The 16,674-nt window shown below is 34.2% G+C and overlaps 1 protein-coding gene across 1 annotated transcript; it reads left to right on the top strand.

Moving 5' to 3' along the window:
• Positions 1–6,084: 6,084 nt before the first annotated feature.
• LOC128128193 (uncharacterized) lies at positions 6,085–7,596 on the top strand. The gene has a single exon (XM_052767103.1). It carries the CDS (start codon positions 6,085–6,087, stop codon positions 7,594–7,596), a length of 1,512 nt encoding a protein of 503 aa, XP_052623063.1.
• The last annotated feature ends 9,078 nt before the right edge of the window (positions 7,597–16,674 follow it).

The raw sequence follows: 16,674 nt of genomic DNA, 5'->3' as shown, positions 1-16,674 counted from the left end.
AGCATTTCTAAATTGCATAGACTTATAATGTGGAACTCAAGAATGAAACAATGCTCATCAAAGCTTTTCTATAATTGCACTGACTTTTATTATGGAACTCAAGAATTAAACAAGGCTCATCAAACTTATACTAAATTACGAAGGCTACTTCTATTGTGCAACTCTAGAATTAAACAATGCTCATCAAAACATTCTTAAATTCCATAGACTTCTAATGTGGAACTCAAGAATGAAGCAATGCTCATCAAAGCTTTGCTTAAATTGCACAGTCTTTTATTTGGGAACACAAGAATTAAACAACGGTCATCAAAGCTTTGCTAAATTGCGAAGACTACTTCTATTGTGGAACCCAAGAATTAAACTATGCTCATCAAAGCTTTGCTAAATTGCATAGACTTATAATGTGGAACTCAAGAATGAAACAATCCTCATCAAAGCTTTGTTTAAAGTGTATACATTTCTATTGTTGAGCTCAACAATTAAACAATGCTCATCAATGCTTTGTTAAATTGCATAGACCTCTAATGTGGAACCCAAGAATGAAACAATGCTCGTCAAAGCTTTGCTAAATTGCAAAGACTTCTATTGTGGAACTCACGAATCAAACACTGTTCATCAAAGACTTGCTTAAATTGCATAGACTTCTATTGTGGAGCTCAAGAATTAAACGATGCTTATCAAAGCTTTGGTAAATTGCATAGACTTCTATTATGGAACTCAAGTATTAAACAATGATCATCAAAGCTTTGCTAAGTTACATATACTTCTATTGTGGAACTCAAGATTTAAACAATCCTCATCAATGATTTGCTTAAATTGCATAGAATTCTATTGTGGAACACAAGATCTAAACAATGCTCATCAAAGCGTTGCTAAATTGCGTAGACTTCTATTGTGGAACTCGAAAATTAAACAATGCACACAAAGCTTTGCTTAAATTGCATAGACTTCTATTGTGGAACTCAAGAGATAAACAATACTCATCAAAGCTTTGCTATATTGCATAGACTTCTATTGTAGCAAGAATGAAACAACGCTCATCAAAGCTTTGCTTAAAGTGCATACACTTCTATTGTGGAACTAAAGAATTAAACAATGCTCATCAAATCTTTGCTAAATTGCAAAGGTTACTTCTATTGTGGAATTCATTAAACAATGCTCATCAATGCTTTGCTCAATTGCATAGACTTCCAATGTGGAACTCAAGAATGAAATAATGCTCATCAAAGCTTTGCTAAATTGCATAGACTTCGTGGAACTAATAAATCAAACAATGCTCATCAAAGCTTTTCTTATATTGCGTAGACTTCTAATGTGGAACTCAAGAATTAAACGATGCTCATTATAGCTTTGCTACATTGGATACACTTCTATTGTGGAACTCAAGAATATAGCAATGCTCATCAAAACTATGCTAAATTACAAAGGCTATTTCTATTGTGCAACTCTTGAATTAACCAATGATCATCAAAACTATGCTAAATTACGAAGGCTACTTCTATTGTGCAACTCTAGAATTAAACAATGCTCATCAAAGCATTTCTAAATTGCATAGACTTATAATGTGGAACTCAAGAATGAAACAATGCTCATCAAAGCTTTTCTATAATTGCACTGACTTTTATTATGGAACTCAAGAATTAAACAAGGCTCATCAAACTTATACTAAATTACGAAGGCTACTTCTATTGTGCAACTCTAGAATTAAACAATGCTCATCAAAACATTCTTAAATTCCATAGACTTCTAATGTGGAACTCAAGAATGAAGCAATGCTCATCAAAGCTTTGCTTAAATTGCACAGTCTTTTATTTGGGAACACAAGAATTAAACAACGGTCATCAAAGCTTTGCTAAATTGTGAAGACTACTTCTATTGTGGAACCCAAGAATTAAACTATGCTCATCAAAGCTTTGCTAAATTGCATAGACTTATAATGTGGAACTCAAGAATGAAACAATCCTCATCAAAGCTTTGTTTAAAGTGTATACATTTCTATTGTTGAGCTCAACAATTAAACAATGCTCATCAATGCTTTGTTAAATTGCATAGACCTCTAATGTGGAACCCAAGAATGAAACAATGCTCGTCAAAGCTTTGCTAAATTGCAAAGACTTCTATTGTGGAACTCAAGAATCAAACACTGTTCATCAAAGACTTGCTTAAATTGCATAGACTTCTATTGTGGAGCTCAAGAATTAAACGATGCTTATCAAAGCTTTGGTAAATTGCATAGACTTCTATTATGGAACTCAAGTATTAAACAATGATCATCAAAGCTTTGCTAAGTTACATATACTTCTATTGTGGAACTCAAGATTTAAACAATCCTCATCAATGATTTGCTTAAATTGCATAGAATTCTATTGTGGAACACAAGATCTAAACAATGCTCATCAAAGCGTTGCTAAATTGCGTAGACTTCTATTGTGGAACTCGAAAATTAAACAATGCACACAAAGCTTTGCTTAAATTGCATAGACTTCTATTGTGGAACTCAAGAGATAAACAATACTCATCAAAGCTTTGCTATATTGCATAGACTTCTATTGTAGCAAGAATGAAACAACGCTCATCAAAGCTTTGCTTAAAGTGCATACACTTCTATTGTGGAACTAAAGAATTAAACAATGCTCATCAAATCTTTGCTAAATTGCAAAGGTTACTTCTATTGTGGAATTCATTAAACAATGCTCATCAATGCTTTGCTAAATTGCATAGACTTCCAATGTGGAACTCAAGAATGAAATAATGCTCATCAAAGCTTTGCTAAATTGCATAGACTTCGTGGAACTAATAAATCAAACAATGCTCATCAAAGCTTTTCTTATATTGCGTAGACTTCTAATGTGGAACTCAAGAATTAAACGATGCTCATTATAGCTTTGCTACATTGGATACACTTCTATTGTGGAACTCAAGAATATAGCAATGCTCATCAAAACTATGCTAAATTACAAAGGCTACTTCTATTGTGCAACTCTTGAATTAACCAATGCTCATCAAAACTATGCTAAATTACGAAGGCTACTTCTATTGTGCAACTCTAGAATTAAACAATGCTCATCAAAGCATTTCTAAATTGCATAGACTTATAATGTGGAACTCAAGAATGAAACAATGCTCATCAAAGCTTTTCTATAATTGCACTGACTTTTATTATGGAACTCAAGAATTAAACAAGGCTCATCAAACTTATACTAAATTACGAAGGCTACTTCTATTGTGCAACTCTAGAATTAAACAATGCTCATCAAAACATTCTTAAATTCCATAGACTTCTAATGTGGAACTCAAGAATGAAGCAATGCTCATCAAAGCTTTGCTTAAATTGCACAGACTTTTATTTGGGAACACAAGAATTAAACAACGGTCATCAAAGCTTTGCTAAATTGCGAAGACTACTTCTATTGTGGAACCCAAGAATTAAACTATGCTCATCAAAGCTTTGCTAAATTGCATAGACTTATAATGTGGAACTCAAGAATGAAACAATCCTCATCAAAGCTTTGTTTAAAGTGTATACATTTCTATTGTTGAGCTCAACAATTAAACAATGCTCATCAATGCTTTGTTAAATTGCATAGACCTCTAATGTGGAACCCAAGAATGAAACAATGCTCGTCAAAGCTTTGCTAAATTGCAAAGACTTCTATTGTGGAACTCAAGAATCAAACACTGTTCATCAAAGACTTGCTTAAATTGCATAGACTTCTATTGTGGAGCTCAAGAATTAAACGATGCTTATCAAAGCTTTGGTAAATTGCATAGACTTCTATTATGGAACTCAAGTATTAAACAATGATCATCAAAGCTTTGCTAAGTTACATATACTTCTATTGTGGAACTCAAGATTTAAACAATCCTCATCAATGATTTGCTTAAATTGCATAGAATTCTATTGTGGAACACAAGATCTAAACAATGCTCATCAAATCGTTGCCAAATTGCGTAGACTTCTATTGTGGAACTCGAAAATTAAACAATGCACACAAAGCTTTGCTTAAATTGCATAGACTTCTATTGTGGAACTCAAGAGATAAACAATACTCATCAAAGCTTTGCTATATTGCATAGACTTCTATTGTAGCAAGAATGAAACAACGCTCATCAAAGCTTTGCTTAAAGTGCATACACTTCTATTGTGGAACTAAAGAATTAAACAATGCTCATCAAATCTTTGCTAAATTGCAAAGGTTACTTCTATTGTGGAATTCATTAAACAATGCTCATCAATGCTTTGCTAAATTGCATAGACTTCCAATGTGGAACTCAAGAATGAAATAATGCTCATCAAAGCTTTGCTAAATTGCATAGACTTCGTGGAACTAATAAATCAAACAATGCTCATCAAAGCTTTTCTTATATTGCGTATACTTCTAATGTGGAACTCAAGAATTAAACGATGCTCATTATAGCTTTGCTACATTGGATACACTTCTATTGTGGAACTCAAGTATTAAGCAATGCGCATCAAAGCATTGCAAGTTACATAGACTTCTATTATGGAACTCATGAATTAAACAATCCTCGTCAAAGTTTTGCTTAAATTGCATCGAATTCAATTGTGGAACTCAAGAATTAAACAATGCTCATCAAAGCTTTGCTTAAATTGCATAGAACTCTATTGTGGAACTCAAGAATGAAACAATGCTCATCAAAGCCTTGTTTAAATTGCATAGACTTCTATTGTGGAACTCAAGGACAAAACAATGCTAGTCAAAACTATGCTAAATTACGAAGGCTATTTCTATTGTGTAACTCTAGAATTAAACAATGCTCATCAAAGCATTGCTAGATTGCATAGACTTCTAATGTGGAACTCAAGAATGAAACAATGTTATGCTTTTTCGCTTTCTCTCTCTACTTTCTCTCTCTTATCCTGATTCTTTCTGACGGTGGTGCGATCTAGCTTAGATTCATCGGCGCTGCTTTTCCGACGTTTTTACTTTTAATTGGTGAAGCAATATCTTTCTTTATTCCGTTGATTTAATGGGAGCATCTTCCAAATCGGATAGATTGAAGGATGTGAAGGTTAAACCTCCGGATAAAAGTGCTGCAGTTCGTTATACAAAAACTGAATTGGAGGTGAATGATCTTGTTCCTCCTGGGGTAATTGAACAATCATCTGCCACGATCTATAAAGCTCGACGTAAACCAAGTGTGACAGGAGCTGTTGTATCTGGGATTAGCAAAGCTGGATGGAAAATGGAGGGGAAATCTTTTAGGATTAAGAACAGAGCTAGGAAGAAGGTGGATAAATTAGCTCCGATGGATACGGAAGAATTCTTCAATGATGATGGTTCAGAGGAGGAAACGGAAGAAGAATTGGAAGCTGTCTCAGTTTGGGAGTCGGATTCTAACATTTCTATTCCTGGGTCTGTAGGAAAGGAGAAGGAATTGAAGAAAGGGTTGGCTGGTGATTCTAAAAAGGTAAGTTCTCATGTTGTATCTATCCCAACTGGTAATACTGCTAATTTGATGAAAAATTGGGATGGGTTGATGATGAGTAATGAAGCTTTGAGTCCAATCTCTGAGTTAAAGAATGTTATTAGTGAAATGGTTAATGTGAACCCTACCTTAAAAGTGATGGATGATAATATTCAGAATAAATCTATTAGGGAAGATAATGAAGTTGTGAAGATTATAACTGATGGGGAGAAAAGGGCTAATAATAATGAAGATTTCATTCCAGGAATTGGATTTCAATTTCTGAGTGAATTGAAGGAAGAAGGACAGGTGGGAAAGGGAGATGTGAAGACTATGGGGAAAGATTTAGATAGTGAGAAGAACCAGAAAATGGATGTTGATATGTCAAATTTGGAAAAGAAAGATAAGGAGATAGAAGGTAATACTGAAGATGATGATTCTACTGATGAGGAAGGGGATAATGATTCAAGTGAGGAAGATACTAGTGGGGAAGAGGAAACTGAGATAGAAGAAGAGGTTAATGCTAAGAGTAATATGGGTAATAGCTGCAATGAGAAATCAGGTACTGTTATTAATAGCATTAATTTACTTCCTTCTATTTTGGGAAATGCTAAGAATAGTAATAAGGAGGATGGAGGAATGTAGGGGAATGAGATGAACTCTTATGCTGGAGTGTTAAAGGGTAATAGACATAAGGGCAAGATTGATGTTAGATTCATTCCAGGGGAGAAAGGGGAAGAGGATGGACCTGTAATAATTCCATTAGAAAATCTAAAGAATGCAAGTATTCCTTTTACTAATACTCTTTATGGCTATATGATTGACAAGAAGTTGGCGTTTCCTGTAATTCAGAAAGAAGTAAGAAGTTTGTGGAAGAATATGGGTTTGGAAGAGGTATTCATGAACAGCAAAGGTTTTTTCTTCTTTAAATTCAGTGATGAAAAGGGGATGTTATCTGTTTTGGAGGGTAGTCCTTGGTTAATGTTTAATAATATGCCTTTATTTCTTCAACGATGGAGGCCTGGTTTGACATTAACTAAGAACAAGCATGATAAAATTCCTGTTTGGATTAAAATATTTGATTTGCCCTTGGAAGTTTGGAGTGGTGAAAACTTATGTAGAATTGCTAGTAAGATAGGTATTCCTTTGGCTTTTGATTCCTTTACTGAGGATATGTGTTTAGAACATAAAGGAAGGAATGCTTATGCTAGAATTCTTGTTGAAATAGCAGCTGGGAAGGAATGGAGAAAGAAGATTGATATAGCTACTTGGGATTTTGTCTCTAATTCTGCTGTGATTCAAAGTTTTGATGTTGAATATGCTTGGATTCCTTCTAGATGTAATCATTGTAAGGTCTATGGGCATGTTGATAAAGTTTGTGCTGCTGCTATGAATGTTGTGAAGGAGGATAATAATGGAGAAGTGAGAAATTTAAAGAATAATAAAGGGAAGGAAGTTGTTAATGGGGATGGTTTCACAGAAGTTAAATATAAAAAGGTAATGGGTAACATTGATGGTGAAGGCACTAGCAAATCTCAAGTGGGCTATTATCAAACGAATAATATGAAGAATAATGGAAAGAATGGGAATTGGAGAAGGAGTATTTTCGCTAAAGGCAATAATGGGAACAGAGGTGGAAATGGTAAAGGGCAAAATTGGAATTGGAGTAATAAAGGAGTAAGTCACTGGAATCTAGAAAAGAATAGAAATTATGAGAAGTTTGTTATTGGGCAGGATGATATAGGAAATCGGGGGTTGAAGGAGAATAATAAACAGCAGGTTGCAGTGAATAAGGATAACAATGTAGAGAAGGGCATTTTTAGTATTGGTAGTGAGAATATAACAGGGGAGGGACTAAGTAATAAAAACAGTTTTGAAATCTTGGGAGAGATCGAAGAGGAAGTATTGGATAAAATGGAAGAGGATGATAAGATTGTGAAGACTGTTGCTAATCAAAATGTTGATAGTGGTGAAGCTGAAATGGATTCTAATGAAAGCAAGAATAACAAATTGATTTCTTCAATCAAGGGAGTGGGGAAGAAGAAAGGAAGTGAAAGTAATAAAGTGAATAAAGATAAGATGGAGGCGGATAATAATAGCAGTAAGTTGGGGAGTTCTCAGGCATTTGAGGAGGTAAATGCCAAAAATTCTATTTTTTCCCAATGATGTCTGTTGGTGCTTGGAATGTTAGGGGATTGAATAAGTCTGTTAAGCAGAAGGAGGTTATTGATGTTATTAGGTGTAATAACCTTGGTATTTGTGCTGTGATTGAATCTCATGTCAAAATCTTAAATCTCAAGAGTGTTTGTGCTAAGACTTTTGGGCAGTGGGATTGGATATCTAATAATAATAGTTGTGAAACTGGTACTAGAATAATAGTGGGGTGGAATCCGAGACTTTTTGATGTGATTCTGCTTTATCAATCCAAACAGGTTATTCATTGTTATGTGAAATTGTGTAATTCGGATATTGGCATGTATTTGTCTTTTATATATGCTGCTTCGAATTATATTGAAAGAAGATTACTTTGGGATAATTTGAAAAAACATAGTTTGGTTGTTAATAGGGAAGCTTGGGGTTTATTAGGTGATTTTAATGTTGCTTTAAAACCTTCGGAATATTCTGAAAGCTGTTCTAGAACTCCTAAAGGAGTTGAAGATTTTGTTGATTGTTTGAGTTTTATAGAAGTGGAGGACTTGAAGTCTTATGGGTTTCAGTTTACATGGAACAAAACCCCTATGGGTAATATGGGGCTGTTGAAGAAACTTGATAGAGTTATGGTTAATCAAAAATTTATGTTGAACCATCCTCTTGCTCATGCTGTCTTTAAACCATACAGAAATTCGGATCATTGCCCTGCTATTTTAAATTTTCCTGGTAACAAAGTGAAGTGGAAACCTTCTTTTAGATTTGCGAATTTTATCTCTGAGAAGGAGGAATTTCTCCCTTTGGTTAAGGAGGTTTGGGATAAGAATATTGATGGTTATTTTATGTTTAAAGTGACACAAAAGTTGAAGATTCTCAAAAAACATTGCAGGGAGATGTGTAATAAATATTGGGGAGCTGGAAAAAGAATTCAGAAGTTAAGAAAGGATTTGGAGTGTAAACAACAAGATATTGACAATAATCCTTTTGATTGCAAGATTAGGGAAGAGCATGCTAATATTCTCTTAGATTTTAATATTGCTTGTAATGATGAAGAAAAGATTCTTGCTCAGCGTGCTAAAATCAAATGGTTACAGGATGGGGACAATAACTCTAAATTCTTCCACAAAATTGTTAAAAGCAGAGGTATCAATAATCGTATTCAGATGGTTCTGAATGAAGATGGTCACTGGGTGAGTGGGAAGGCTATGATAGAGAAATTTGTGTCTCATTTTAATAAGTTTTTGGGATGTAAGGATGATACTGATTTGTCAGGCTTAAATGATGAGTTTTTTCCTAAAAAATTGGACAGTAGGGTGGCTATTGATATGATTAGAGTGGTTACTGATGAAGAAATTAAATTGGCTATGTTTGACATAGATGACAATCGTGCCCCTGGGCCTGATGGGTATTCGTCGAAATTTTTTAAAAGTGCTTGGAGTATTGTTGGTCCAGATGTTTGTAAGGCTGTGAGAGAATTTTTTTGGACTGGTAAATTGTTGAATGGGATTAATGCCACGAGAATTGTTCTGGTCCCTAAAGTTGAGGTTCCGAGGAAAGTTTCTGATTTTAGACCTATAGCTTGCTGTAACACTTTTTATAAGTGTATCAGTAAGATTATAGTGAATAGAATTAGAAATAGCTTGGGTGATATTGTTAGTAATAACCAATCAGCTTTTATTCCTGGTAGATCTATTTTGGATAATATCCTTCTTGCTCAGGAGTTGATGGTGGGGTACAAAAAAAAGAGAGGTGCCCCTAAATGTACGATAAAGATTGATATACAAAAGGCTTATGATACGGTGGATTGGGATTTTCTTAATAGAGTTCTGCAGGGATTTGGGTTTCATCCAGTCATGGTTAAATGGATTATGGCTTGTGTTTCTACCCCGTGGTTCATGCTCAATTTTAATGGTGAAGATCATGGGTATTTTGAAGGAAAGCGTGGGCTAAGGCAGGGAGATCCTTTATCTCCTTACCTATTTACTATAGTTATGGAGGTTTTCAATATTATTATGGGTAAACTTATTGAAGATTCTTTGAATTTTAAGTTCCATAGTAAGTGCTTGAGCCTCAGAATTTCCCATTTATGTTTTGCTGATGATTTGTTAATTTTTTCTTATGGTAATGGGAATTCGGCCAGAATTATAAGGAATGCCCTTGATGATTTCAATAAGATTTCAGGGCTGAAGGTTAGTATGGAAAAAAGTCAGATTTATTTCAGTTGTGTTAAGCCTAATATGAGAAGGATTATTTTGGGTATTCTTCCTTATGAAGTTGGGAAATTTCCTTTTAAATATTTGGGGGTTCCTATGTGTGTTACTAAATTGTTTGATAGAGATTGTAAAAAGTTGATTGAAAAAATTAAGTTGAGAATTTTCAATTGGAAGTGTAAAACCCTATCTTTTGCTGGCAGATTGCAACTCATTAATTCGGTTCTAACTTCCATTCATGTTTATTGGGCTTCTATTTTTAAAATTCCAATTGCTACTATTAATGAGATTGAAAAGATGTGCAGGAGTTTTTTATGGGCTAATGGTGAGATAGTTAAAGGGAAAGCTAAAGTTAAATGGATTGAAATTTGCAAACCTAAGGAGTATGGTGGGCTGGGAATAAAGAATTTGAGGAAATGGAATGATGCTTTACTTGCTAAACATGTTTGGAATGTGGTTAATAACAAAAATTCCCTGTGGGTGCAGTGGGTGAGAATCAATTATATAGGCAGCAGGAATTTTTGGGATATTCTGCAGAAAAAGAGTATGAACTGGACATGGAAGAGATTTTTGGAGATAAGGAATACTGTTAGGCCTCATGTTATTTCTTGTGTGGGTAATGGGAGGAACACTTCTTTATGGCATGATTGGTGGCATCCTATAGGTATTCTTTGCACTATTATTCCTAGGAGAGAGTGGATTAGTAATGGGCTTAGTGATTCTGCTTTAGTTTGTGATGTTCTTGAGTTGGATTCGTATTCTTGGCCGGTTGAGTGGGTTAATAAGTACCCTGGATTGACTGAAGCTCCTATGTTTTGTATTGATTCTAATTTGAATGATGTTATTGGATGGAGGGATAAGGGAGGTATATGCAGAAAATTCTCATGTAAACAGGTGTGGAATGATTTGAATAATTTTGGGGATAGTGTGCCTTGGTTTAATCTTGTTTGGTATAATAATTGCATTCCTCGCAACTCTTTTATTTTATGGCTGGCTGTCCTGAACAGATTAAAAACTCAGGATAGGGTTAGAGGATGGGAATTGGCTGGTAATTTGCTGTGTCCTTTTTGTGATAATGTTCCTGATTCGCATAGCCATTTATTCTTTAATTGTGAGTATTCCTCTAGAATCTGGAAATATTTCTGCAGTAAAGTGGGGTTAAATTTGAGAATGGTTGAATGGAATGATCTTATTTTAATGTTGAACAGAATGCTTAAAATGAAGACAGGTGAGAATTTGATCATTAAATGTATGTTTGCTAGCTGTGTGTCTAATATTTGGAGAGAGAGAAACGCTAGACTGTTTGGTTCTAGCAGAATTTCAGTTGAGGGGGTTATAGCTAGTATTGAGAATGAGATTCGTTTGAAGCTGATGGGATTAAGGAAAAGAGTTAAAATGATCAATAATAAGGTTTATTTGATTTGGGGTATTTCGGGAATTGAGAATGTTGAATAATGGAGATCATTTTCTGGTTTTGCTGTTTGGAGTGGGGTTGGTTATGGTTTTGGGTTTGGCAGTGGTGGCAGTTAAATAAGGATGAGGTTATTAATGGTATATGGTGGGGGTATTTTGGGAATAAAAATTTGCACAAAGGAATTGATGGAATATGTCGCTGGTTGGAGAGTTTACTCTTTAATCATGTGACTTGTACCTATGGGATCTGCTGTTTGGATATGATCTTAATTGAGATTATCCAAATAGTGAATCCTAGACATGTGATTGATGCCATGTCTAGTCTGAAACTTAATTTGATTCACTGGTGGTTTGGAGTTATTTTCTTGTGTTTCTTTTTGAGTTTGTGGTGCAGAAAGGCGAAGCAAAGATTGGTGGTGGGCAATAGCTGTGGAGAGATTATGGATGCCCTGATGAAGACTTTGAAGGATGTTATGGACAAGGATTGTGACGGGAGCTTTGGGTCTATTTGTTGTTTGGGGCTTTCCTGTTTTCTCTTTGATGTTATGTTTATTTGTGGTTTAGTTTATAGGGATTCCCTTGTTTTTTGTGATTTGTGGGTTTTGAACTTGAGGTTTTTTTTCTTAAAGGTTAGCTTATGGACTGAGGGTTTTTTTAAGGGCCTTACCCCTTGCTTTGGTTTCTTTATCTTTTGGAGGTTTGGTTGGAACAAGGGGGTGAAGTTACCTTTTTTCCCTCTTTCAATAAGTTCTGGGGCAAACTTTAAGGAATTTAGGGATTATTGGGGTTGTGTGTGGTTAGTTCTTATTATTAGGAAGTGGTTTGGTAGTTGGTTATGGATAGGCTGGTTATTACTGTACTTTGTTTGAATTTTTGGTGATTGTATTCTTTTATTCTTTTTAATAAAGTTTGCTGTGCTTTGGCTCTTTCAAAAAAAAAAAAAAAAGAATTAAACAAGGCTCATCAAACTTATACTAAATTACGAAGGCTACTTCTATTGTGCAACTCTAGAATTAAACAATGCTCATCAAAACATTCTTAAATTCCATAGACTTCTAATGTGGAACTCAAGAATGAAGCAATGCTCATCAAAGCTTTGCTTAAATTGCACAGACTTTTATTTGGGAACACAAGAATTAAACAACGGTCATCAAAGCTTTGCTAAATTGCGAAGACTACTTCTATTGTGGAACCCAAGAATTAAACTATGCTCATCAAAGCTTTGCTAAATTGCATAGACTTATAATGTGGAACTCAAGAATGAAACAATCCTCATCAAAGCTTTGTTTAAAGTGTATACATTTCTATTGTTGAGCTCAACAATTAAACAATGCTCATCAATGCTTTGTTAAATTGCATAGACCTCTAATGTGGAACCCAAGAATGAAACAATGCTCGTCAAAGCTTTGCTAAATTGCAAAGACTTCTATTGTGGAACTCAAGAATCAAACACTGTTCATCAAAGACTTGCTTAAATTGCATAGACTTCTATTGTGGAGCTCAAGAATTAAACGATGCTTATCAAAGCTTTGGTAAATTGCATAGACTTCTATTATGGAACTCAAGTATTAAACAATGATCATCAAAGCTTTGCTAAGTTACATATACTTCTATTGTGGAACTCAAGATTTAAACAATCCTCATCAATGATTTGCTTAAATTGCATAGAATTCTATTGTGGAACACAAGATCTAAACAATGCTCATCAAATCGTTGCCAAATTGCGTAGACTTCTATTGTGGAACTCGAAAATTAAACAATGCACACAAAGCTTTGCTTAAATTGCATAGACTTCTATTGTGGAACTCAAGAGATAAACAATACTCATCAAAGCTTTGCTATATTGCATAGACTTCTATTGTAGCAAGAATGAAACAACGCTCATCAAAGCTTTGCTTAAAGTGCATACACTTCTATTGTGGAACTAAAGAATTAAACAATGCTCATCAAACCTTTGCTAAATTGCAAAGGTTACTTCTATTGTGGAATTCATTAAACAATGCTCATCAATGCTTTGCTAAATTGGATAGACTTCCAATGTGGAACTCAAGAATGAAATAATGCTCATCAAAGCTTTGCTAAATTGCATAGACTTCGTGGAACTAATAAATCAAACAATGCTCATCAAAGCTTTTCTTATATTGCGTAGACTTCTAATGTGGAACTCAAGAATTAAACGATGCTCATTATAGCTTTGCTACATTGGATACACTTCTATTGTGGAACTCAAGAATATAGCAATGCTCATCAAAACTATGCTAAATTACAAAGGCTACTTCTATTGTTTAACTCTTGAATTAACCAATGATCATCAAAACTATGCTAAATTACGAAGGCTACTTCTATTGTGCAACTCTAGAATTAAACAATGCTCATCAAAGCATTTCTAAATTGCATAGACTTATAATGTGGAACTCAAGAATGAAACAATGCTCATCAAAGCTTTTCTATAATTGCACTGACTTTTATTATGGAACTCAAGAATTAAACAAGGCTCATCAAACTTATACTAAATTACGAAGGCTACTTCTATTGTGCAACTCTAGAATTAAACAATGCTCATCAAAACATTCTTAAATTCCATAGACTTCTAATGTGGAACTCAAGAATGAAGCAATGCTCATCAAAGCTTTGCTTAAATTGCACAGTCTTTTATTTGGGAACACAAGAATTAAACAACGGTCATCAAAGCTTTGCTAAATTGCGAAGACTACTTCTATTGTGGAACCCAAGAATTAAACTATGCTCATCAAAGCTTTGCTAAATTGCATAGACTTATAATGTGGAACTCAAGAATGAAACAATCCTCATCAAAGCTTTGTTTAAAGTGTATACATTTCTATTGTTGAGCTCAACAATTAAACAATGCTCATCAATGCTTTGTTAAATTGCATAGACCTCTAATGTGGAACCCAAGAATGAAACAATGCTCGTCAAAGCTTTGCTAAATTGCAAAGACTTCTATTGTGGAACTCACGAATCAAACACTGTTCATCAAAGACTTGCTTAAATTGCATAGACTTCTATTGTGGAGCTCAAGAATTAAACGATGCTTATCAAAGCTTTGGTAAATTGCATAGACTTCTATTATGGAACTCAAGTATTAAACAATGATCATCAAAGCTTTGCTAAGTTACATATACTTCTATTGTGGAACTCAAGATTTAAACAATCCTCATCAATGATTTGCTTAAATTGCATAGAATTCTATTGTGGAACACAAGATCTAAACAATGCTCATCAAAGCGTTGCTAAATTGCGTAGACTTCTATTGTGGAACTCGAAAATTAAACAATGCACACAAAGCTTTGCTTAAATTGCATAGACTTCTATTGTGGAACTCAAGAGATAAACAATACTCATCAAAGCTTTGCTATATTGCATAGACTTCTATTGTAGCAAGAATGAAACAACGCTCATCAAAGCTTTGCTTAAAGTGCATACACTTCTATTGTGGAACTAAAGAATTAAACAATGCTCATCAAATCTTTGCTAAATTGCAAAGGTTACTTCTATTGTGGAATTCATTAAACAATGCTCATCAATGCTTTGCTCAATTGCATAGACTTCCAATGTGGAACTCAAGAATGAAATAATGCTCATCAAAGCTTTGCTAAATTGCATAGACTTCGTGGAACTAATAAATCAAACAATGCTCATCAAAGCTTTTCTTATATTGCGTAGACTTCTAATGTGGAACTCAAGAATTAAACGATGCTCATTATAGCTTTGCTACATTGGATACACTTCTATTGTGGAACTCAAGAATATAGCAATGCTCATCAAAACTATGCTAAATTACAAAGGCTATTTCTATTGTGCAACTCTTGAATTAACCAATGATCATCAAAACTATGCTAAATTACGAAGGCTACTTCTATTGTGCAACTCTAGAATTAAACAATGCTCATCAAAGCATTTCTAAATTGCATAGACTTATAATGTGGAACTCAAGAATGAAACAATGCTCATCAAAGCTTTTCTATAATTGCACTGACTTTTATTATGGAACTCAAGAATTAAACAAGGCTCATCAAACTTATACTAAATTACGAAGGCTACTTCTATTGTGCAACTCTAGAATTAAACAATGCTCATCAAAACATTCTTAAATTCCATAGACTTCTAATGTGGAACTCAAGAATGAAGCAATGCTCATCAAAGCTTTGCTTAAATTGCACAGTCTTTTATTTGGGAACACAAGAATTAAACAACGGTCATCAAAGCTTTGCTAAATTGCGAAGACTACTTCTATTGTGGAACCCAAGAATTAAACTATGCTCATCAAAGCTTTGCTAAATTGCATAGACTTATAATGTGGAACTCAAGAATGAAACAATCCTCATCAAAGCTTTGTTTAAAGTGTATACATTTCTATTGTTGAGCTCAACAATTAAACAATGCTCATCAATGCTTTGTTAAATTGCATAGACCTCTAATGTGGAACCCAAGAATGAAACAATGCTCGTCAAAGCTTTGCTAAATTGCAAAGACTTCTATTGTGGAACTCACGAATCAAACACTGTTCATCAAAGACTTGCTTAAATTGCATAGACTTCTATTGTGGAGCTCAAGAATTAAACGATGCTTATCAAAGCTTTGGTAAATTGCATAGACTTCTATTATGGAACTCAAGTATTAAACAATGATCATCAAAGCTTTGCTAAGTTACATATACTTCTATTGTGGAACTCAAGATTTAAACAATCCTCATCAATGATTTGCTTAAATTGCATAGAATTCTATTGTGGAACACAAGATCTAAACAATGCTCATCAAAGCGTTGCTAAATTGCGTAGACTTCTATTGTGGAACTCGAAAATTAAACAATGCACACAAAGCTTTGCTTAAATTGCATAGACTTCTATTGTGGAACTCAAGAGATAAACAATACTCATCAAAGCTTTGCTATATTGCATAGACTTCTATTGTAGCAAGAATGAAACAACGCTCATCAAAGCTTTGCTTAAAGTGCATACACTTCTATTGTGGAACTAAAGAATTAAACAATGCTCATCAAATCTTTGCTAAATTGCAAAGGTTACTTCTATTGTGGAATTCATTAAACAATGCTCATCAATGCTTTGCTCAATTGCATAGACTTCCAATGTGGAACTCAAGAATGAAATAATGCTCATCAAAGCTTTGCTAAATTGCATAGACTTCGTGGAACTAATAAATCAAACAATGCTCATCAAAGCTTTTCTTATATTGCGTAGACTTCTAATGTGGAACTCAAGAATTAAACGATGCTCATTATAGCTTTGCTACATTGGATACACTTCTATTGTGGAACTCAAGAATATAGCAATGCTCATCAAAACTATGCTAAATTACAAAGGCTATTTCTATTGTGCAACTCTTGAATTAACCAATGATCATCAAAACTATGCTAAATTACGAAGGCTACTTCTATTGTGCAACTCTAGAATTAAACAATGCTCATCAAAGCATTTCTAAATTGCATAGACTT

Source organism: Lactuca sativa, chromosome 1 (assembly GCF_002870075.4).
Source record: "Lactuca sativa cultivar Salinas chromosome 1, Lsat_Salinas_v11, whole genome shotgun sequence".
Taxonomy (NCBI): Eukaryota; Viridiplantae; Streptophyta; class Magnoliopsida; order Asterales; family Asteraceae; genus Lactuca; species Lactuca sativa.
The sequence above is the reverse complement of the archived record's forward strand: the minus strand, read 5'-3'. Positions and strand labels throughout refer to the sequence as shown.

Excerpts from the sequence above, each read along its gene's own strand:
- LOC128128193 (XM_052767103.1), top strand. The coding sequence starts at position 6,085 with ATGAACTCTTATGCTGGAGTGTTAAAGGGTAATAGACATAAGGGCAAG.